The 22,269-nt window shown below is 39.3% G+C and overlaps 3 protein-coding genes across 3 annotated transcripts; 2 read left to right on the top strand and 1 right to left on the bottom strand.

The window, feature by feature from the left end:
- The first annotated feature begins 2,515 nt into the window (after positions 1–2,515).
- Positions 2,516–6,706, top strand: LOC128628731 (uncharacterized). The gene is made up of 4 exons (XM_053679038.1): positions 2,516–2,849; positions 2,935–3,009; positions 3,095–3,142; positions 3,239–6,706. The coding sequence occupies exon 4, from the start codon at positions 3,494–3,496 to the stop codon at positions 6,704–6,706; it is 3,213 nt and encodes a 1,070-aa protein (XP_053535013.1). The 5' UTR covers positions 2,516–2,849; positions 2,935–3,009; positions 3,095–3,142; positions 3,239–3,493.
- Positions 6,707–18,277: 11,571 nt separating this feature from the next.
- On the top strand, positions 18,278–20,250 carry gins1 (GINS complex subunit 1 (Psf1 homolog)). Its single transcript, XM_053679028.1, has 4 exons — positions 18,278–18,322; positions 19,250–19,366; positions 20,035–20,109; positions 20,208–20,250. The coding sequence occupies exons 1-4, from the start codon at positions 18,278–18,280 to the stop codon at positions 20,238–20,240; spliced, it is 270 nt and encodes an 89-aa protein (XP_053535003.1). The 3' UTR covers positions 20,241–20,250.
- Positions 20,251–21,032: 782 nt separating this feature from the next.
- On the bottom strand, positions 21,033–22,043 carry LOC128632725 (ninein-like protein). The gene is made up of 2 exons (XM_053679690.1): positions 21,470–22,043; positions 21,033–21,361 (listed from the first exon to the last, which is right to left on the bottom strand). The coding sequence occupies exons 1-2, from the start codon at positions 21,554–21,556 to the stop codon at positions 21,170–21,172; spliced, it is 279 nt and encodes a 92-aa protein (XP_053535665.1). The 5' UTR covers positions 21,557–22,043; the 3' UTR covers positions 21,033–21,169.
- Between the last annotated feature and the right edge of the window lie 226 nt (positions 22,044–22,269).

The following is a 22,269-nucleotide window of genomic DNA, read 5'->3' as shown; positions in this document are numbered from 1 at the left end:
AGTAACTGAAATTTCACACAACACTGCTAAATATTTTGGTTATTTTTGCTCCATCAACGAAAATTCTTCTTAAAGAAGCCACAGCTTTCAATGTAATGAACAACTGTTAGAATAGAACCGTTGTGAAAAAAAAAAATTAAGTCTGACATGATGAAGTCACTCTTAAAGAACTGCAAACTGTACGTGCTGCCACTCATTATTTTTTAAAAGCTTTTACGTGTATTGAAAAAGGCAGTCACTAACAAGTTGATAAATGTGACTACAGAGGTTGTCGGGACGTTAAACGTCATCACGCCAAACAGGAAAAACTTTGCAGATAAACTGGTTCAGGAATGCTGTGCACAGTTTCCAGAAAATGTGGATGAAGATTCATCCACAGAGTAAATCTGAATTATATAAAATGTTTTTAAATAAAGTTTGGAAAAGTTGTCGGAAGCTAGATTATGGTGACGTTGAAGTCGAGCAACTGTGGTGTGGTTCTCTTATAGAGTATGGTTAGATTTTTACTTCTGGCGGTTGTATTTAGGCTTCAAACTTCATAAAAGTTGTTAACTTTGTTAAAGTGTGTTAATTTGTGAAAATTATCTTAATAGACAAAACGTGTTAGTATTGTAAACTTTTGTTGGTCACAGAGCTTATTTTTTGTGATAATCCAAAAGCCAATGGGAAAATCCTACTGGGTATTTTGTTGAGGGAACCAGTGTGATGCTAATTTCCGGACAAATTACGTGAAACACACGTAATGCGATGGCGCCAGCATGAGAGAAATTAAGCAGATTTTAAAAAAAAATGAACTGGTACATTTTATTGTTTACGATGATGTTTCCTTTTATGCACTCATCCACCATCAGACGGAGGCGGATTTTGCTTTGCACAATTTAAAATCAACATTGTGGTTGTAGCTATGGATATAGCCCCTCCCCATCCTCTACATAAAGGAAGCTGCGACCGTTGAGCGCCTGAAGTGTCCATCATTCCACGCTTCGTTTTTTCGGTTGAATGAGTGCATCATTTGGGAACTTAAAGTGCACTTTGTGTTTCAGTGTGAGCACACTAATCACACTATTTATACTACAAAATGGCGAAGAATAGTACACAAGTGTGCGCTTTGGGACGCACTATAAGTCTGTGGGACTGAGTGGAGCGATATCATTAAAATACCGAAACTCAGCATTCAGGAATGTGACTGATAGAGAGAAATAGTTGGTATAGATTGTAACCGTAGTTTTGACAGGTATAGGTCAAAGGTCAAAAAGATACACATTCTAACTCTCTATATCTAGATCAAAGGTCATGATCATAAAAATATGAATAGTTATGTTAAATCTGGATCACATCCATTCGTGACCATACATGGTGCTGCCATGTGTGTTTTTCCGCCCCACACGTTGCGCACACGTGGTACATCTTTTCACATAGAATATGAAACTCTCTGTGGTAGGACATAAAAATATATATAGTTTTGTTAAATCTGGTTCACATCCAAATCGTGACCATACCTGGTACGACCATGTGTTCCCCCACCCCACCCCACCCCACACAGATACAAATTGCATACTCATGTTTTTCTAACACTGTGGTAGGTCATCGACCATGTGTCCCCCCCCCCACCCCAACCCACACAGACACAAGTTGCATACTCATGTTTTTCCTCTTCACATAGAATATGAAGCTCTCTGTGGTAGGTCATAAGAATATATATAGTTTTGTTAAATCTGGTTCACATCCAAATCGTGACCATACCTGGTACGACCATGTGTTCCCCCCACCCCACCCCACTGCACCCCACCCCACACAGACACAAGTTGCATACTCATGTTTTTCCTCTTCACATAGAATATGAAGCTCTCTGTGGTAGGTCATAAAAATATATATAGTTTTGTTAAATCTGGTTCACATCCAAATCGTGACCATACCTGGTACGACCATGTGTATCCCACATCCAAACAAAAATATCACACACACACACCCACACACACACACACACACCCACACACACACACACACACACACACACAAACACACACGTGCATGTACAGACAAACGCATGCATACGAACCTGCTTATAAAAGTCGAGCATCCCTCTAGGCTTTATAATACTCTGTACTTAGAACAACGTGTGCGATCTTACAACATGGCTGATGTTTGTCCTAACGCGCCGAAAAAAGCTCACCCTTTTTTGGGAAGAATAGAAAAAATGTTAGAACATGAAAAGATTCAATATTGGGTAATGTCAAACGGATGTACAGCCGGGTTTTTTTTTGATGCAGAAAAAGGAACCGTTTTGCTTTTCAAGTTCTCGGTCCCGGGAACACACAATCTTTTCCTTTCACGTAGAATATGAAGCACTCCGAGTCAGGCCTAGGTCAAAAGGTCAACAACGTAAAACCCCCGTTCTGATGCATTCCCGAGCACAAACACACACCCCCCACACACACACACACACACTCGAATGCATACGAACCTGTTTATAAAGTCGAGCACTTCGAAAGTTTTAACATCGGAAAGGGTTCGACCGAATTTCCAGAGTCAGTTCTTCACTACTTCGAAAGTTTGAACATCGGCAAAGTTCAACAGAATTTCCAGACCCCATGGATTTCTCGGCAGGTAAAAATTTGTATTTTAATCAATTAATAGTTAAATATAAATTGAAATACAATGTTTATGTAATTATCCAGTAGGCAATGATATTGATATAAACTTAGAACTAATCATTCTGAGTACAAAAATCATCATACTTATCTGGTCATTATGTAATCTGGTACGATACTTTATCTAAATTGTAAATATTCATTACATTTATATTACAGTGCAAGACCGAGTTAAGCTCATCTGTTTCTAGTGTATAGGTAATTAAAATTTGTCTCTTGGATCTATGAAGTGATCTAAAATGAGAATGTTAAGTTATTAAAAGTATGTTTTACTGTTTTATAGACAGCTTGGTGATTATTTCTGATGATGAGATTCCCGAAACAACCACTCAGGACCTTTTGAATCTGAGTTCCACACGTAAGTCAAAACATAAAATTGTGAATGTTTCATGCTGTAAAAAGTCTTTCATACGTGAATATAACATTGTTTGTATCATATTCAGAATTTGAGGGAAACGTGTCTAACAGTGATTACGACGGAGATATTTCAGGTGAGTTGTAGTATATTTACCTTCTATTTACACAGCACAAAAAAAATAAATAAATAAAATAAATAAAAGCTCTTTCACATGTTCTGTGACTTATAGATACGAGTGCTGCAATAGAAGACCCAGAGGAAATCATCTCGGAAACCGACATTCAACAAGACATCGAACTACAACAGATCTGCGCAGTGTGGCGTGAATTCTTCGAAGCAAAGACTGATTTATTGGAAAACTTTGGACAGATTGATTATACACTTGAATCTGGTCGAGGTACAGATTTTATCCCTTTACTGTACAGCACGCTTGAAAATGTGAATAGATGTCTCTCAGTGAGCATAAAGTTGATTAGAAAATTGTATGATAGATATGGCGCAGAAACGACTGAAATGCAGTTCGGATATGGAGATTAAAAAAAAGAGAACCGAAAATTCTCCATTATCGCATGATTTCTTTTATGACGGAAACCAGAGTTTTTCAAATGATTCGCACACACCCCTGAACCCATATTTAACTGAAGCGATCAACAGGCTGAACGAAAGTTTAATACCGTCACACCAAGTCGTTAGTGAGAGACCTAATCAGAGTCCAAATCACGTCGTATCAAACACAACGGTAACGCCGAATGATATATTTTCTGAATTAAATCAATGTCTGTTAGAGTTACATAATAACCTAAATGAACACGGTCATTCAGTACAAATAAACCCTGATCTAATCGATGCAGTCAATCAGTTGAATGAAAATTTAAGATCGTCAGAACAGAACAATACTCAAAATGAAAACCCCAGACGAATTTCCAGTCAAACTGTATCAAGTACGCCGGTCACGTCGCACGACATATTTTTCGAATTAAATCAATGTCTGTTAGAGTTACAAAATAACCTAATCGAACAAAGAGAATCTTTGCAGATAAATCCATGTTTAATAGACGTGGTGAATCAAATCAATGAAAATATGTCATTACCTCCCGTTCAGAATATCGTCTCGACTCCAGAAAACGCTCAGGAACCTAGTCCGTTATCTTCTCATGATATGATACACGAACTTAATCAAAGTCTTATGAGGATAAATGACGGTCTTCTTAACTTAATCGAAAACCCTGACAATATTGCACAAAATTCGGAAAACGATAATGAACGCAACCGACCAATGGAAAACATACAATCACCTAATACCCAAGATTCTCAAATGGAAAACACACATTCGCCCGATACCCAAGATTCTCAGATGGAAAACTCGCCCGATATCCAAGTAGAGCAAGAGGGTGATGGATTAGATCCTAATATTAGAATAATTAATCGGGAAAGATTCAACAACACTGAGATTAGGAGAAGAGTGAATTTTTCTTCTATCGCGAACGTTGACAGCTTTGCAGATTTTTATAATTATGTTTTAGAGATTTTAAACAGCGCGATTGAAATCGCTAACAATTTAATTTCTGCCAAGGATGTAGTCACCGTTGAAATTAGAGGTGATACGATCAATGTTTCATCACGCGTTCAATTAGACAATGGTGTCATCGATTTAGGTTCTTTTCTGACCATGCTCGAAAATGCAATTCAGAGTAAACGTGAAATTTTTACCGATAATACCCTTGAAATAGTCGTCCAAATCGTTCGACCACCTCGGGGTGGTGGAATTAGAAGGAAAATAGGCCATATATTCAAAACAGAAACCCTGCAGAAGAAAATGCAGCATCTATACATTTTTCACAACAGAGACAACATGTGCTTCGCCTTGTGTGTTAGCCAACTTTTGAATCGTGAAAAAAATGATTTTGAAACCGAACAAATCGCTAGAAAATTACAACACGATGTGGGATTATCCGTAAACACCGCTGTCAGCTTCGCTGACGTACCGAGATTTGAGAGACATTTGAATTGCAAAATCGTAATCGTACACTGTTCTGCTAGCAAAGCCGGATACTCTTTCTTTCAAACTAGCAAGACTCCCCACGAAAAAACCATTTACTTGTTTTTACATGACAACCACTATTACGGGGTTAAAAGTATCAACGGACTTTTAGGAACGAGTCATGTTTGTCATTTCTGCCATTCGGGGTTTGACGTTTTATGGAAGCATAAATGCGCTTATAGCTGCAACGTTTGTCACGACCCCGATTGTTACAAACACCCTAAGAATGTTACTAAATGTCCAGAGTGTCAGAGACTGTGTAGCTCCCAATACTGTTTCGAGAGGCATAAAGCAAAGATTCAATCGCACAAAGGCGAATATTCTATGTGTGAAACGGGATTCTACTGCGGTAAATGTAAACGTGTGATAAGGGATAAACCTTCTAATCGAGAGAATCACGTATGTGCCCATTCGAAATGCATACTCTGTGGCCAAAAACTCGATGAGGATATCGAGCATAGATGTTTTATACAGAGGGTCAGGAAAGAAAGCGAAAATACGGATTATGTGTTTTACGATTTCGAGACTAGGCAGGAAACAGGAACACATGTAGCTAATTTCATATGCTGTATTGATTTTAAGGGTGAGGAGTGGGTGGCTGAAGGGGATGATTGCGTCAGTGCCTTCTTTAAAAAGTTTCGGTGTAATGCATACCACGGATACAAGTTTATAGCCCATAACGCTAGAGGGTTCGATTCATACCTTTTGTTAAACCATTTAGTGAAAGAAGGAATCACACCCGAAATCATAGCACAAGGCGGTAAAATTTTGTGTTTCATCGATACCGCGTTTCGTCAGTCCTACATTGATAGTCTATCGTTCTTACCCATGAAATTGAGTAGCATCCCAAAAGCGATGGGTTTTTCGGAAAGCAAGAAAGGCTATTTTCCCCATTTCTGGAACACCGTAGAACATCAGGATTACGTGGGGCCGTATCCTGACCCTAAGTTTTACGGTGTAGATGGCATGATGCCTAAGGATAGAGAAGAATTCTTTAAGTGGTACAGAACGGTTTCTGACAAAGTCTTTGATTTCAAGAAAGAGATGGCGGAATACTGTGTGAACGATGTAGAAATTTTGAGAAAGGGTTGTATAGCTTTCAGACAAGAAATTCTGGATAGTACAAAGGTCGATCCTTTTAAATGCATAACGATCGCATCAGTGTGCATGAAAATCTTTAGAACCAACTTCCTGCGTAAAGACACTTTAGCTATTCCGCCTCTTGATAATTACATCACCACTCAGAAATCTTTCTCAACACCTTCCATACAATGGCTCGAATATGTTTCAAAAACGCAAAACCTACCCATTCGCCACGCGTTGAACGAAGGTGAAGTCAGGTTCGGTAACTATTACGTAGATGGTTACTGTGAGGAAGGGGAAAACTGTAAGGTTTTTGAGTTTCTTGGGTGTTTTTATCACGGCTGTGAAAAGTGTTTTCCCTCAATGACCCCGCATCCTCTTACTAAATCAAACGCAACCTTCGGAGATATCCGTCAAAAATCGATGGAGAGAATTAAGAATTTGCAAGACACTCTCAATTTGCAAGTCACTCTGATGTGGGAACACGAGTGGAATGAAATGAAGATTGAAATGAATGAAGTACGGCGGTCGAACAAACGCGTTAAACCTGCATTATGTAGCTCAACCCGGTGAGAGAATCGATTATTTCGACTTTACCTCGCTTTACCCATTCGTAAATAAGACAAAGACATACCCGATCGATCACCCTATCATCATTTATCGTGACTTTCAACCTCTGAAAAATTACTTCGGTATCATTAGAGCAAAGGTATTACCACCTAGGGGTCTGTGGGCACCTGTTCTACCATTTCATGTAAAAAGCAAACTCCTCTTTCCTCTATGTAGAATGTGTGCCGAACATCAGTTAAAACATTGCGATCATACGGCTCAGGAGAGAGCTCTTATCGGAACATGGGCATCTATCGAAATTGAGAAAGCCGTCGAAAAAGGTTACAAAATTCTAAAAGTGATTGAAGTGTGGCACTTTCCTAAAAGGTCTGATAAGCTTTTTACGAGATATATTAAAATGTTCCTCAAGACCAAACAGGAAAGTTCAGGTTATCCGTCCTGGGTCGTTGATGAATCATCTAAACGTGAGTACATTCGCAAATATGAGGAGAACGAAGGGATTACGTTGGATCCGAAATTTATCACTGTTAATCCTGCCAAAAGATCCGTGGCTAAACTCGCACTAAACTCGTTGTGGGGTAAGATGTGTCAAAGACCAGACAGATCGAACACGACCTTAATTCGAGATCCTGCCGAGTTTTTACAGTTCATGTTCTCCGATATTTATAATGTGAGTCAGTTCTCTTTTTTGAATGAGGAGGTGGCTATGGTACAGTGGCGTTACGCAGACGAGAGATTGATTAAACCGCTAAACGCTAATGTATTCATCGGCATTTTCACTACAGCGTACGCTAGGCTTGAGCTGTACAATTTGATGGATCGATTGGATCAGCGTTGTTTGTACACAGACACAGATAGCGTCATTTTTAAAAGTAAGGAAGGTGACTGGATGCCACCCTTAAGCGATTACTTGGGTGGTCTTACCAGCGAACTAGATGATGGCGATCAAATCGTGGAATTTGTAAGCGCAGGTCCTAAAACCTACGGTTACAAAACCATGAAAGGAAAAACAACCATGAAAGCTAAAGGCATTACTTTAAATTATATCAATTCTGAAATTGTCAATTTGAAATCACTAACAGAACTGGTGGACGAGCGAGTGAAAAATCCGGATCATACAGGTCATCTCGTAACCACGCATAACCAAATCGTGAGAGATAAAAAGGGGTTTCATTTGAGAAACAAATCACAGTTGAAAAGGTTCAGGGTTGTGTACGATAAGCGTGTTTTATTATCTGATTTTACAACTCTCCCTTACGGCTATTAAGACTATTCTTGTATATATGTGTATATAGTTTCTGTTGATGTGTTTTGTAAAGGAAAATATGAACGTGACTGCTTTTGACGCTAGGATGCAACTTCCCTTTTCATGTATCGTATGTGGACCGAGTAATAGTGGAAAATCTTTTTTTATCAAAATGCTGTTGGAAAACTATAAAGAGGCAATGTCCGTTGTTCCAGAAAACATTGTCTGGTGTTATACGTGTTGGCAGCCTTTGTACGATGAATTATTGACCAGAATAAAAATAATTTTTCTTCAAGGAATCCCTGATTCTTTGTGTGATGACGAACTATTTCCTCCAAATAAAAAAAACTTGTTGGTAATCGATGACTTGATGGAAACCGCCAGTAAAAATGACGAAGTAGAAAAGGCTTTTACAAAATACACACACCACAGAAATCTGAGCGTCATCTACCTCGTTCAAAACTTGTTTTTTCAAGGAAAGACCAGTAGAACAATCAACCTGAACACAAACTACATGGTTCTTTTTAAAAACCCTAGAGATAAATTACAGATCAGCATACTGGCTCGTCAAATGTATCCGGGTAACAGCAAGTATTTTTTAGAATGCTTTCTCGATGCCGTCTCTAGAACTTACGGGTATTTATTTGTTGACCTGAAAGCACAAACGCCAGAAGAACTTCGTCTCCGTTCAGGGTTGTTTCCGAGGGAGAAACCGGTTGTGTATGTTCCGAAGAAGAAGAAAAAACTTTAAAGTATCGACACCAAATGTCTGAGCGATTGAAAAAAACCCTCCCGTTGCTGAATTCATTACACAGGTCTCCATCCCGAAGGAGAAAGGATATATTACGCGATGCGCCCACAGATCTCATCATGAGCATATGTGAACTAGCTTTAAACGTGCTCAGGGGAAACATACCACTGACGACAAAACAGTATCGGGTTTTAAAAAAACAAAAAAAATGGATCAAACTATTTGCTGATAAAAGAGCATCCGTTGAAAGAAAAAGGAAAGTTATTAATCAATCCGGAGGATTTCTTCTGCCTTTGCTCAGTGTAGCCATTCCTTTTATAAGCAGCTTAATCGCGTCCCGCAACAATTAACATGGAGACTGCTGAGAAAATGTATTTAGTCCCTCAACATCAGATCGATAAACTTAGAAACATCACCGCGGAGAAGGAAACCATAAGAAAGACTGTTGAAAACAACTTGGACGATGCAATACGTGGTATTTTATCAAGGACTGATCTGAATGATTACGATAAGGCGAAACTCTACGCGTCTGTGCTGCAAAATTTTTTAAACTTGGTTAAAGTAGGAGAGCAGGAAACCGCCCAATTGACCCTGTCTCTACCTAAAATATCGGAAAGCAAAACGGAAGCAGCTGTGACCGAACCCCCCAAAGACGAGATCATGCAAGAGGTCCTCGCTAACATTTCTGCTAGAAACAAAAGAAACGCTTCGTACGTTATGGAAAAACTTTTAAAAGCCGGGGCTGCATGGAACGATAGCGGTGAATTTATTTTTAAAGGAAACACTATCAAAGGATCTCACATGGTGGATTTGCTAAAAAATCTCACGGCCCCTCATCGAGTATCCGACGAACGGAGGCCTTTAGGTTGGAAAGAGTTCTTACAGACAGTAGCCAACCTAAATATACCCTTTTCAGCAATACCTAATGGCGGTGTTCGACGCAAAATATCTGACATAAAAAGATCTAAAGATATCTCTCATCTTGTTTCCCCACCTAAAAGCAAAGACTACGATTCTGAGCCAGTTTTCAAATCCCCCGTTTTTAACCGTACTGACTGGTTTGATTTTTGAAAAGGACGAGGGACAAAGCATGTTATGTTATGTTATGTTACCCTTTATTTCAATAAAATAACTTTTGTTTAACATTTTTCTTGTGAAGCATCGTCATTTAACATTCCACTACATATGCAAATGAAACATATCTAGAGAGTTAACACATTGTACACATGTAATTGAATGCTTTTTATTTACTCTAGGGTATATTTTTTTAACGAATGACACAACAGTGTTATCATTTCTAATTAAATCTTTGCTATACATAGACATAATACGGTTAAATGAATAACCTTTAGCTTTGTGACACAGAAAAAACACACAGTGTTGCCCGCAGCAAACCGACGTAAAGCTTTGAACTTGTACAGGGTTATATTTTATTTTGCAACAGTTCTTTGTCAAAAAATAATGAATCGATCGAGGAAAGAGTTCGTAGTCTGGAGGGTTTCCGTACGAGTCAAAAAATTCTCCTGTGTTTTCGTCATTAAGGCATAACGCTAGCCAGTGCTCACCCGGCATGTGTCTCGGATGTGTGTTTACGATGAATAAAGCTGGAAACTTTCTCAGAGTACTTGTAGGTAGCTCGTCACAGGCCATCACGCCATGAAATATTTTATCTATTTCAGGACAACTTCTCATAACCTCCGTTAGTTCTCTGGTATCCATGAGTTACTGGTAATCGATGAGAACGTTTCTTCGATTGTTTATTTCTAGAATGCTGTCAAAACTGGCATACACTATTAGATTCACCGTGATCGGAAGTGGTTGACGAAATCTGAGTTCCAATCGCATATTGCCCGATTTTATTAATGACAAATGTTGCCCACAATCGTCATCGGGATTCATGTTGAAAGCGAATAAAGTATATCCGTTCAGGTACTCTTCTCTGTTTATCGACAGTGCCTGATCTTTCAGCTGCTTTCCTGATGCTAAAATTAGAGAATGGAATTCATGGACCAGGTTACCGGACTGAAAAACAGGCTGAAACGGTTTTGCGGGATATTGCGTACCATCTACGTACAGCGCGATAAACTCTGCATCGTAATGTTTAAAATTAAAAGGGTTTTTATTGTACGACCCGCTGAAGGCGTCGTTGTCAACCATCCCAAAGATAATGGTTTTAGGTAAGGGACCGAGGAAGAGGTTCTCTTGTGAACAAATGCGGCTCCCTGCAGCTAGACTGAAGGTCTTCAAACAGACTCTTTCGATCGGATACTTGGCTGTGGCGGTGAGAAGTGCTTGTCCGTGACCGATTTTTACAGACGGTGAGACGGTTACTTTCTTCACAAAAAGAGAAGCGTTGAGTATTTTCAGATTGAAATTTGCATTTCCTTCCTTCATCAAACAGAATTCAGCTTTGCTGCGAACCATTTTAATCCTCAAATCGATCCCGTTCAGTAAAAGTTTATTCTGAAAAAATATATCCGAGTGAATGTGTCCAATCAGGTCGAAGGTGTTGCTTTCAGCACTGAAACTGGCCCTTTTTTTGAGGCCTTCGTTTCGTCCGTCCGGGTCTGTGGCGTCCATATGCCCCGCTGTGTCTTTGTAGAATAGCCCGGTGCAAAATTGTGTTTCCAGTGTATCTTTTCCATAGTTGATAAGACTTTCAAAGGTGGCACGGTATGGGTATGTACTGCTAGATTGAGAAATAAGACGATCCCCGAGCATGACATCCACTTGTGAAAAAAGTGAGGCTACGGGGTAGTTAACGACCCCAACCTTTGCATCGTTAGCTATATTGGAACCGTCGGGGTTCACGATTTTACAGGTCAGATGTAAAAAAGTGTTGTTCAAGTCGAGGTAATCCTCCCCGTTTCCAGCCACATAGAACTCCAGGGGCCCGTTGTCCGTAAGAGCGGAAAGTGGTGGTATTTCGACATAAGTGTACTTTTCGATACTCGTTTGGGTAAAAGGTAATGTGAAAATATCCAATTCTGTCTTGGTACACTCTGAGGATAGACTGTGTAAGAACGCCATGATGTTAGAAAATGTTCAGCCGATTTCTCTTGTGAGAGATGTAAGGGTGCCTGTTGCCTCTCTGCTCGGTCTTTTTCACACTGTTCTTGATTTTAGTAACCTTACGTCTTTTATTAGGAACCACATGTCGACGCCCTGGGAGCCTTTTAGATTTTTTACGCGCAGTCAACGCAAGCCCCGATCCGTCTTGATTCTGAGCTTGTGTCTTGCTCATAATGTTGGTGAATACGTCACTTACGAACCCTTTAGCAGCTGTTTTTAAATGAGGCTTTGCAATAGCAAAACCCCTTTTGAGGAACGGAACCGCCATTCTAAAAAGACCCTTGAACAGTCCTCCTAGCCCCGACCCATACATGGTGGGGGCGCCTTGAAACCCAGGAAGACCATTTCCAGCCTGGTGGACATAATAATCCACGTAGGTCTGCGGATGAACGTAGCCCCTATCCATCATTTTACATACGGAACGAATGTTTAGCGGGTCTAAAGTGTAGTTTAGCAATAAATTTCCCGTAACTAAAAGGTATAGGCTTGTTCTGATCCGTTTTGACTTCGATTACTATATCGGTAATGTGGTTCTTGGTGAGAGGTACGTAATGCAACTTATCATAAGTAATTGTGACGACTTTGTTGTTTTCACCCGTTATATGTACGCATCTCAGTAACGGAGCAAAACTGTCACCAACTCGTTGATACTCGATAACGTCTGTATATACATACATCGTATAAAAGCCTGCGTGAATATCAGAGGGGTTAGGCGCTTCTGGTTCTCGGGCCGTTATCGGAACACCGGGGTTCATACCGAGCATATATGCTAATTTTCCATTAGCTTTGAACGCAAAATGTTTTTGGGATACGATGCGTATTTTATTTTTCATAGGGTTATAGAATAGCTCTATTCCGAGCTCCATTTTCTTTAAGTTGTTGTTGATTTCACTAACCACTTCATCGATATTTTTATAATATCCTGGAGTGATATTAAAGTTACTGTTTAGTGTTCTCTTTCCATCCCTCTGAATAATATGACACATACTGTCTTCCTCCGTTAACGAGTACCAACTCTGGATATATTGAACCTCTGCGAGCGATACTTCCCATATTCCGTTCAAATCGATTGGTTTGGCGAATTTAGTAGTGTAATGCGAGATCTTATTATTAGGGTAAATATCCAAAGACGCGTTGCTTGGAAGGGTCACAAAGAAACCACACTCTTCCATGGTTTAATGAGTATAGTTTTCAGTTTTGTTCACGGTGATCCTTTTGTTATGTTAACTACGTCTTCGACCGGAACCCACGAATTAAATTTATCGGGCCAACCCACCCATTTCACCAGGCAGATTTTTTTCTGGTTTCGGGTCTTTTCAGACAAGATTTTCTCAATTTTAAACGTCTTGTCCTTACCGATAATGATCTTTTGTAGCTCGGGTTCATAAAATGTTCCGTCAATTTTTTCACCATCATAGTCTCGTAATTTATACACTGGGGGATCTCTCGGTATCCGTTCGGAGATTGTAAAATATTCATCCGTAAAGTTTTGCTCGTATCCTTTCTCAAACTGTCTTTTTAAACGAGAAATTCTAACGATATCACCAACTTTAAACTTGAAATTTAGTTTCTTTAATTTAGGTGTGAACAATCCGTAGAGGGTTTTAAATACTCTGAAGGAATTGGATTCGTTGACCTCGGCAGGTTTCATTTTGATGCTGGAATGGTAATTGTGATTGTACGCTTGAATCAAATCCTGAACTATGTCGATGTATTTTCTCGTGTTAAAAGCGGTAAAATATCTCCACATCCTGGTCTTTAGCGTTCTGTTGAACCTTTCACACACCGATGCTTTTTGCCCCGTACCCGTAGCAAAGTGAATAATGTCATGTTTTTTCATTAATGTTTGAAAATTTTTGTTAAAAAACTCCTTCCCTTGATCAGTTTGTAGTTTTCTGGGTACCCTACCTTCATTTAGAATGGAATCAAAAGCTTTAGTTACTTCGATTCCGGTCTTGTTTCGTAACACACGTACCCAGGCATATTTGGATAAAATATCTATACACGTGATCATAAATTTCGCATTGTCGTTACTCTCTGACAAGTTGCTCATATCGACTAAATCAGCTTGCCATTGTTCATCGATGTTCTTCACAAAAACCTTGTTTCTTTTAAACTTTGTAGATACTGGTTTATGTAGACTGTATGCATCCTGCTCTGCTAACCAGTTTTTTATTTCAGTATCATTAGCTCTTTTACCTATTTTCTCAACAATAGCTCTTTGCAAACTCTCAACACCACCGTACGAACCAGGTTCTGACGGTGTATAATATATATTCTTCATCAATCGTTCAGTCATTTCGAGTGTCAAGGCAAGAATGATCAAATACCAGTGTAGAATAAGCATTTATCTCAGAACACGTGAGTAAGGTATTACATATTCAATCAAAGTAACATTTTCCATTCTAAACACACGCAGGTTTAGATACATGTTTAGTTTACATTCAATTGATTCAGCAATACATATAAAAAAAAAAACTTGTTACACACCTATGTGTTAAGGACACACGCTATTTACGAATGTCTTCAGCATTTTTTTTTAATCGGCTTCAGCCTTTTCTCGCAGTTAGAATAGACGTGGCTTGTTTTGAGGTTTCCCATGTATGCGATGGTTCAGCAGGTTCCAGAGATGAGTGAAAGTTCCAGTAATCTACGACGTCTTCGCACACTTGCTCGTTGAAAACGTCTTTGGTTTTCTCCTTGACCTCGTTCAGCACGGTTTTGATGTGAGGCTCGTCTCGCCATTCACACACGGTGGCTTCAGCGATGCCTTGAATTTTTTCCAGGGAAGGAGTGTGTTTGATTCCACACAGTTTCAGACCTCTTGCCAATGTGTATTTGAACCATGGTTTAAACAGTTTTTTCAGCAATCGGTAGGTGTTTAGGTGTAGATAGTACTCTTCAGGATCGAACAAACACGCGTGTTGGAGTTGACTCGGGTGATCGATCGCGCAGCTGTGACAGTTGTCCTTCAGATCTTGTTGGATAACTCTGTCCAGCAGTTCCCCCGTAACAGCACGTATGATGGTTAGAACAGTGTTGGTTATACACCCGTCGGCTTCATCGTTCGTTGTCAGATAGGTCAGATTTCTTTTTCCTAGGCTTTCACCGTCTTCAAAACCCGAACTGGTCACATCATCATCATCATCAGCAGCAGCAGCAGCAGCATACAGGGTTGCATCAGAGGTGTAGAAAACGGGGTTGATTTCACAAGACATATTGCTGGTTGACGTTCAGAATACTTTGGCTCGATATGTAATCAGACTCATTTATATAGCGTGTGGGAGGAGTCTTGGGGAGGTGGAGTTTCTGATCAAGAATAGTATATTGACGATCTCAGAATAAGACTTCTTCTAGCCTTTTTTTTATTTGCATCATTTCTTTGTCTCTTCCAGTTTTTTGGAATAATTCATCGATTTGCCGGAAGTAGCGTTGCAGATCGTGCCAGCTGGTTCGGTCATACCCCACTTCACAATTCTCTTTGTTATCAGGGGCGTTGTCACCGGTTAATACAGCAGCACAGTGCAGTGAAACTTGGTTCTTGGAGAAATTTGTTGCTCTGATACAGTATTTGCATTGAAGAGACGTACTGTTCCATTTACGTCTGTACGCATCCGGGGAAAAGAAATCCATTCTAACAATGTAGTCAAAATCCTTGCACCATTTTCTGAACTTTTTCCAGTCACCTTTGTTAAAAGTTACGTTCTCTGTAGCACGGCTCCAGTGGGTGTGTCCCGGGACCGAGAACTCGAAAAGCAAAACGGTTCCTTTTTCTGCATCGAAAAAAAACCCGGCTGTACATCCGTTTGACATTACCCAATATTGAATCTTTTCATGTTCTAACATTTTTTCTATTCTTCCCAAAAAAGGGTGAGCTTTTTTCGGCGCGTTAGGACAAACATCAGCCATGTTGTAAGATCGCACACGTTGTTCTAAGTACAGAGTATTATAAAGCCTAGAGGGATGCTCGACTTTTATAAGCAGGTTCGTATGCATGTGTTTGTCTGTACATGCACGTGTGTGTTTGTGTGTGTGTGTGTGTGTGGGTGTGTGTGTGTGATATTTTTGTTTGGATGTGGGATACACATGGCCGTACCAGGTATGGTCACGATTTGGATGTGAACCAGATTTAACAAAACTATATATATTCTTATGACCTACCACAGAGAGCTTCATATTCTATGTGAAGAGGAAAATCATGAGTATGCAACTTGTGTCTGTGTGGGGTGGGGTGCAGTGGGGTGGGGGGGGACACATGGTCGATGACCTACCACAGAGTGTTAGAAAAACATGAGTATGCAACTTGTATCTGTGTGGGGTGGGGTGGGGTGGGGTGGGGGGAACAAATGGTCGTACCAGGTATGGTCACGATTTGGATGTGAACCAGATTTAACAAAACTATATATATTTTTATGTCCTACCACAGAGAGTTTCATATTCTATGTGAAAAGATGTACCAGGTGTGCGCAACGTGTGGGGCGGAAAAACACACATGGCAGCACCATATATGGTCACGAATGGATGTGATCCAGATTTAACATAACTATTCATATTTTTATGATCATGACCTTTGATCTAGATATAGAGAGTTAGGATGTGTATCTTTTTGACCTTTGACCTATACCTGTCAAAACTACGGTTACAATCTATACCAACTATTTCTCTCTACTGATGTTACCAGCTGTTTTCAGTGGAAAGTAGCTACTGCATTCAATCCGCCTGAAGCCACACACTAATTTACATATTTATTGAATCATCATGATCGTCATTTTATGAAACTCTGTATGGAGGTTCTTTGTGATTGATGCTGTTAAAAAAAATCTTGATTTTGCTGCAGCTTTTTCCCCCTACAATTTGCCATACAATTTGCTGAGTCTTTTTGTAGAAAACTACTTGAATTAGCAAAATTGCAGTAATTGTTGGTAAATGAGAGCTGTATTCATGTTCGACACAAATCAACGAAGGCTTTGGCTGAATCCGAGTGATGATGTCACATGACGTGTCTTTTTGTATGAATAATTGCCAGCTCCTCTGAACATTACGGCATTTGCATGATTTTGTGTTAATTTCTGTGATCGCAATATCCTGGAGGGACTGACTACCCAGTCATGGGTATCTATAAGCTCAAAATTTTGCGACAAACATTTTTTGAATCAAACGGTGTTAATCGGTGACTATACTATTGTGATTAAGGTGTTTACATGAGTCGCTTTCAGAATATTCCTTTCATGTTCCCGTTTTACGTTATAGAACATAGATCGATTAACGGCACACGTCATTACATCACCGCGCCGCACCGTCCAACGTTCCCTCCAGAATTTCACGCATCAACATATAGTACGTCTTTGTTTTGGTACCCTATACAGTTTTGGGTGTTTTTATTTTTAATTTCAGAAAAGCTTCAAGTGCAGTTAATTATTTGTCATGCTGTATGTGCAAATAGACGACTTCTTGAAGCCATGGGTTGTGTCCCAAAGCAAAACATTTACCTACTATACAGTGTATAGAGACCTGTATTTAACCTAATCTGTAGTAGGTTAGTACGTGGCTTTGGATGCAGCCATGCTCTCTTGTTTGCCGTCAAACGGTTGAGCACTGCCGTGTGTTGCAAAATGTGCTGAAAACTCCCACACGATGTTAGTGTGATTAAGGTGTGTACGTGTCTATAATGCACGATGATAACGCGACTAAAACAGAAATACTCCATGTCTTAATTCGATTTGGGTTTACTTCGACTATGACTTTAGTCGGATTAAGTTAATCAGAAATTGCTGTTTACGTGGTAGTTTCTTAAACAGAGTATTGTCTTAATTGGGTTAATATTGGATTATTGTTGTCCATGTAAACGCACTGAGTGATTGGACGTTGGGAACAATGGTTCTTGCAAGCGCAACTCAGTCAGTTGAGGAAACCTGCTCTCTTAACTCATGTTACCAGGTCTGATGTGCAGCTGTGCTGTGAGCTGGAGAGCCATATCCAGTTCAGGACAGTGATGAATTCACAAAGTTAAACTGGTAACACTGAATGCGATTAAGTCTTTAGGACTGACCCAGATTAGCGCACCTTGTGAAATAAATTGTGGTTTAAGTTTGTCTCAATGCACACTTAATCAACTCAAGAGTCGTGTCTCAACAGGAGGATGGCATTCGACAAGTGCTTGAAGAAAAGAAAGTTTTATACGAGCAAAACCAAAGTGATGTGTAAGAATTTAACCATATTCTCATATTATAGCGACTATTCATAGCTCTCCAACAAACAGTTTCTCATGATCTAAAATAGCACCACAGTCTTACGTTTGACGTTGCTTCTCTTCTTAATATTTATTGAAAGGAATGAAGCCAAGACTGAGGGCAAAACTGAACTAATACCAACCATCAAGTTTCGTCACTGCAGCTTGTTGAGGAACCAGCGCTGTACTGCAGCCTACCTGTAAGTCATTGTTCTTAACATCCTGTATATCCAAACTCATGATTTCCTCTTACCCACCTCTCCTGTTTCCGCAGTTATGACCGGCTCCTGCGAATCCGTGCTCTCAGATGGGAGTATGGAAGTGTGTTGCTCACAACAATTCGGTTCCACATGTGTGCAGAGGGCATGTGATTCATTTTTAATGCTAGTAGTATCAGGGTTGTATCCTAGTACTTTAATCAATGCCTCCTACATTTGTTAACTCACGTTCCCAACCCTAGTGTACCCCTTGCCCTACTCATATTAGTGTTTTCTCTGCTCCCAACACACCTGATCCAATTAATCAGGTGATGACCTTGATGCGTTAGTATGGATGACTTGGAGCAAGGAAAACAAACATGCTGGACAGGGAATAGTCCAGGACCAGGGTTGGGAACCTGTGTGTTAACTCATTAGCTGAAAATTGATCTAATGCATCAATTCTTCAAATGTGATCAGAGGAATAAAAATAAAGGTAGGCTGGTTGGTGGGAGGTAAAGAGTACTGTACTGGGGGATGGAGAAGTATTGTACTGGAAAAAAGAATACTAAGTGTATAATATTAAATTTAAAAACAAGGGCTATAAATGAAAACTCTTGGCTCTCAGATGTGCTTGTATATTAATAAAATATGCTCAGGTGTGTAGAGTGGTGTAAATGCTAGAACATAAACTTAAACATTGATTTAGTCATAGGATGTACAAGTACATTAATGTTCTGATTGAAGTTAATTTAGTAATCACACTGTATATTCAGATCCATTATGGCCAGTGACTGGCAATACAGTTGTGCAGCAAGTCCTCAATAATCAACGTCACTTTAAAGTAGGGCTGTCTCTTTTGGCAAATATGTTTACTGCTGAATCTTCTCATCACCCCATTATTGCATTCCTCACATCCTAAGTGAAAACATAAGGTAGAGATGCAAGGAGGACGAAGAGGCACAATTAAAGAAATCAGGAACACCCCAGGTTTGTTCCTGATTTTCCTGTTTTGAACTTTGGATAATTGCTTTTTTCAATCACCTGCTAGTTGGAGTGGTTTAATCAGTACAAGAAGTCACTGGCCACACATATGAGGTCACTTGGAGGAGAGGAGGGTCTGGACATAACACAAGACATGAAACCCCCTAAGAGCCTGTATATTGAGGTGAGTTATGTAAGGGATCATCCACGGCTAAAAGTGTGCATTACACGATGCTGGAGGTAAAGAACCACCTGATGCAGAGCGGTAAAATAGTGTAACACACACCTAGCCTTGAATGATCCCGCTTGTACCAGTTAAATCTGTCATTGATGTTTACAGTGCAACATTTGACTGATAGGATAAAATTATTAGTTACTTTATATATGGGTCATTAGATCTAGAATTCAGCCTGCTCTAAATCATGCACAGAGAAAGTAGTATGATAAGATTAGATTTATTTGAATGAATTATAATAAATAGTTATTAGAGAGAGAGAGCATGATTGTGCGTGTGTGAATTGACCTGTGTTTGTACCGTATCTCTATTAATGAAGAGCTGTGAGTTGAACTACCGTATGCAACTGTAACTGCATGTTACTATGGTTACAATTGTTTACAGGCAGTGCATTAACTTAGAACGGTGATTAAACTGACTGGAACTACCTGTGCATTCAGTGGTTTTAAACACACACCTTCCAGCCAATCAGGATCGAGTATTTAGATAGAACATGGTAGAAGAATCAAATAAATGTGAGTCATGGCTGTAATAAACATGTTTCAGATCATGCCTTAATAATTACTATACACTGCTGGTGTTGATCCACCTTTCTCCTCTTCCCTGTCTCTTTTCAGGTGCGCTGCTTGAAAGATCACGGGGAGTTTGAAATTGATGATGGAACAGTTATTCTCTTAAAGAAGAATAGCCAGGTATTAAGACTGATCTTACATTTGTTCATTCATATATTTTTTAAAAAGTCAGATTACGTGTTGCCCGTTGCATTTACATGCCACTCTTGTCTTCACAGCATTTTCTGCCCGATGGAAGTGTGGGCAGCTGATTCGGCAGGGTGTACTGGAACACGTCATTTCTTAACATGACCATTTTCGCTGGTTTTGCTAGTTAATAACTATAAATTAACATTTGTGTCTGTCAATTACATTAATTTCAATAATTCAAAGAATTTATCAAAGCAGTGTCCAGGTGGTTTGCTGCATGAAATTTTACTGTCAAACTGTACAGTGATTTCATATGTACATCATCTATATCACACTGCTGCTATGGCTTAAGCAGGTCCATTTTTCTTTTTTGAATAAATGCTGTGAAGGTGATGATATAGTTGAGAATAATCGATAAAATTACAGCTTTTGCAAGACCGTCAACACAATTTATGAACATCACAGTGGATTGAACAGTAGTGTAGCATGATTGTGCAAATTTAAGGACAGCCTGTGTATCAAAAAATGTACATGTGAAGAATACTGTGCTTTGAGTTGATACTTCTCAATAGTCAAACACCTTTCAAACGTTTTTTTTTTGTATTTAGAATGAATATTTACCATATACAGTCCATAATGTTTAAATTACTAATGAATAAACCAACTAAAAGGAATCCCATTTGCACGATGCCATTATATTTGGCCTTTTACATTTCAAACTTCGCCTTAATATTTTACTCAGACACAATTGTCTCAGAAGAGACATAAAATTTCTATGGCCTTTTACAAAACTGTCACATTTACGTAGTCATATAAACTTGTATATCACAATTAATAGCAAAATACCCCGTCAGTATTATGCCTGTCCTGTTAGTTTTAAGTCTAGGCTTGAATCACCAATGATTGTTCTTTAAAAAGTGTCACACCAGGAGTTTTCACTCTCTTACTGTGAACCTGGTCCCTTTTATAGATCATACATTACATCTGTAACGAAAAACTTAAGTAGATCACATTTCATTACTGTTAAAAGGACATTGGTGGCTAACACATTCTAAGCAGAAAGAGAGGCAGGAACAATTTTATGCAGGAGTTTGTTGAGAGCGGTCACCTTCTCCTCCAAGAGAAATGACTTTTTCTCTGCACTTTTCTGACGCTGCTCAGTTATCTGTAGAGCCTTCATGAGCTCTGCGTTCTCTACGTAGAGGTCCTTTATCAGCAGATCTGACTTAACATTCTCAGACAGCTAATAAGTAGAAACATTGAACAGAGCATCAGACAATTTCACCCCCACAGCCAAGTAGTAAGATTGTCACATAGTATACAGTACTTGGTGTTAACATTATGGACCCACCTGCTCCTTCAGCTGGTTAACCTTCTCCTGCAGCATCAGACGTACCGCCTTTAGCTTCACTTCCATGTCGTCCATCCGCTCCTGCATGTTCTCAATCACTTTCTCATACTGCTCCTGTTATATAATAGATGTATTAAAGTGAAGTGATAATCACTAATGATTATCATATCTCACAGCTCAAGAATCATCTTTTCTAGGCAGAACCTATGAGATATGAGAACCTATGAGACATGTTACCAATAATTTATTTACTTGGCAAAGGAATAGTACATTTACAACAGTATGACTAAACATATGCAGATTCATTTTTATTCTATACTGTATTCATGTTACTTCAGTGTACCCTTTTAGTTTAACTACTGTAGTACATACACACAGTATTCTACGGAGTTACACCACCATAATCATCCCAAACATCTGAACTTTAATAGCCAGTTTTAAAAGCAATAATACGGAAAATTACACATTTTGTAATTCCATAATAGCAATATAACATGATCTGATTTAGAAGGCTGACGTCGTCATAACCAGTGATACAAGTTACAATATTTAGCCACAGTAAATAAACCTAATTTTGCTTTAATAGGCTGTTTAGTAAGCAAATGTACAGCCAATTTGTACAGCCATTCAAAAGTGCTGGTACTGCAGCTGTATACTTAAGGAGTTAATGGAACTACCTGTGCATTCAGTGGTTTAAACACACACCTTCCAGCCAATCAGGATCGAGTATTTAGATAGAACATGGTAGAAGAATCAAATAAATGTGAGTCATGGCTGTAATAAACATGTTTCAGATCATG

This window comes from Ictalurus punctatus, chromosome 3 (genome assembly GCF_001660625.3).
Source record: "Ictalurus punctatus breed USDA103 chromosome 3, Coco_2.0, whole genome shotgun sequence".
Lineage (NCBI taxonomy): Eukaryota > Metazoa > Chordata > Actinopteri > Siluriformes > Ictaluridae > Ictalurus > Ictalurus punctatus.
This window is presented reverse-complemented; position numbering and strand designations above follow the sequence as displayed.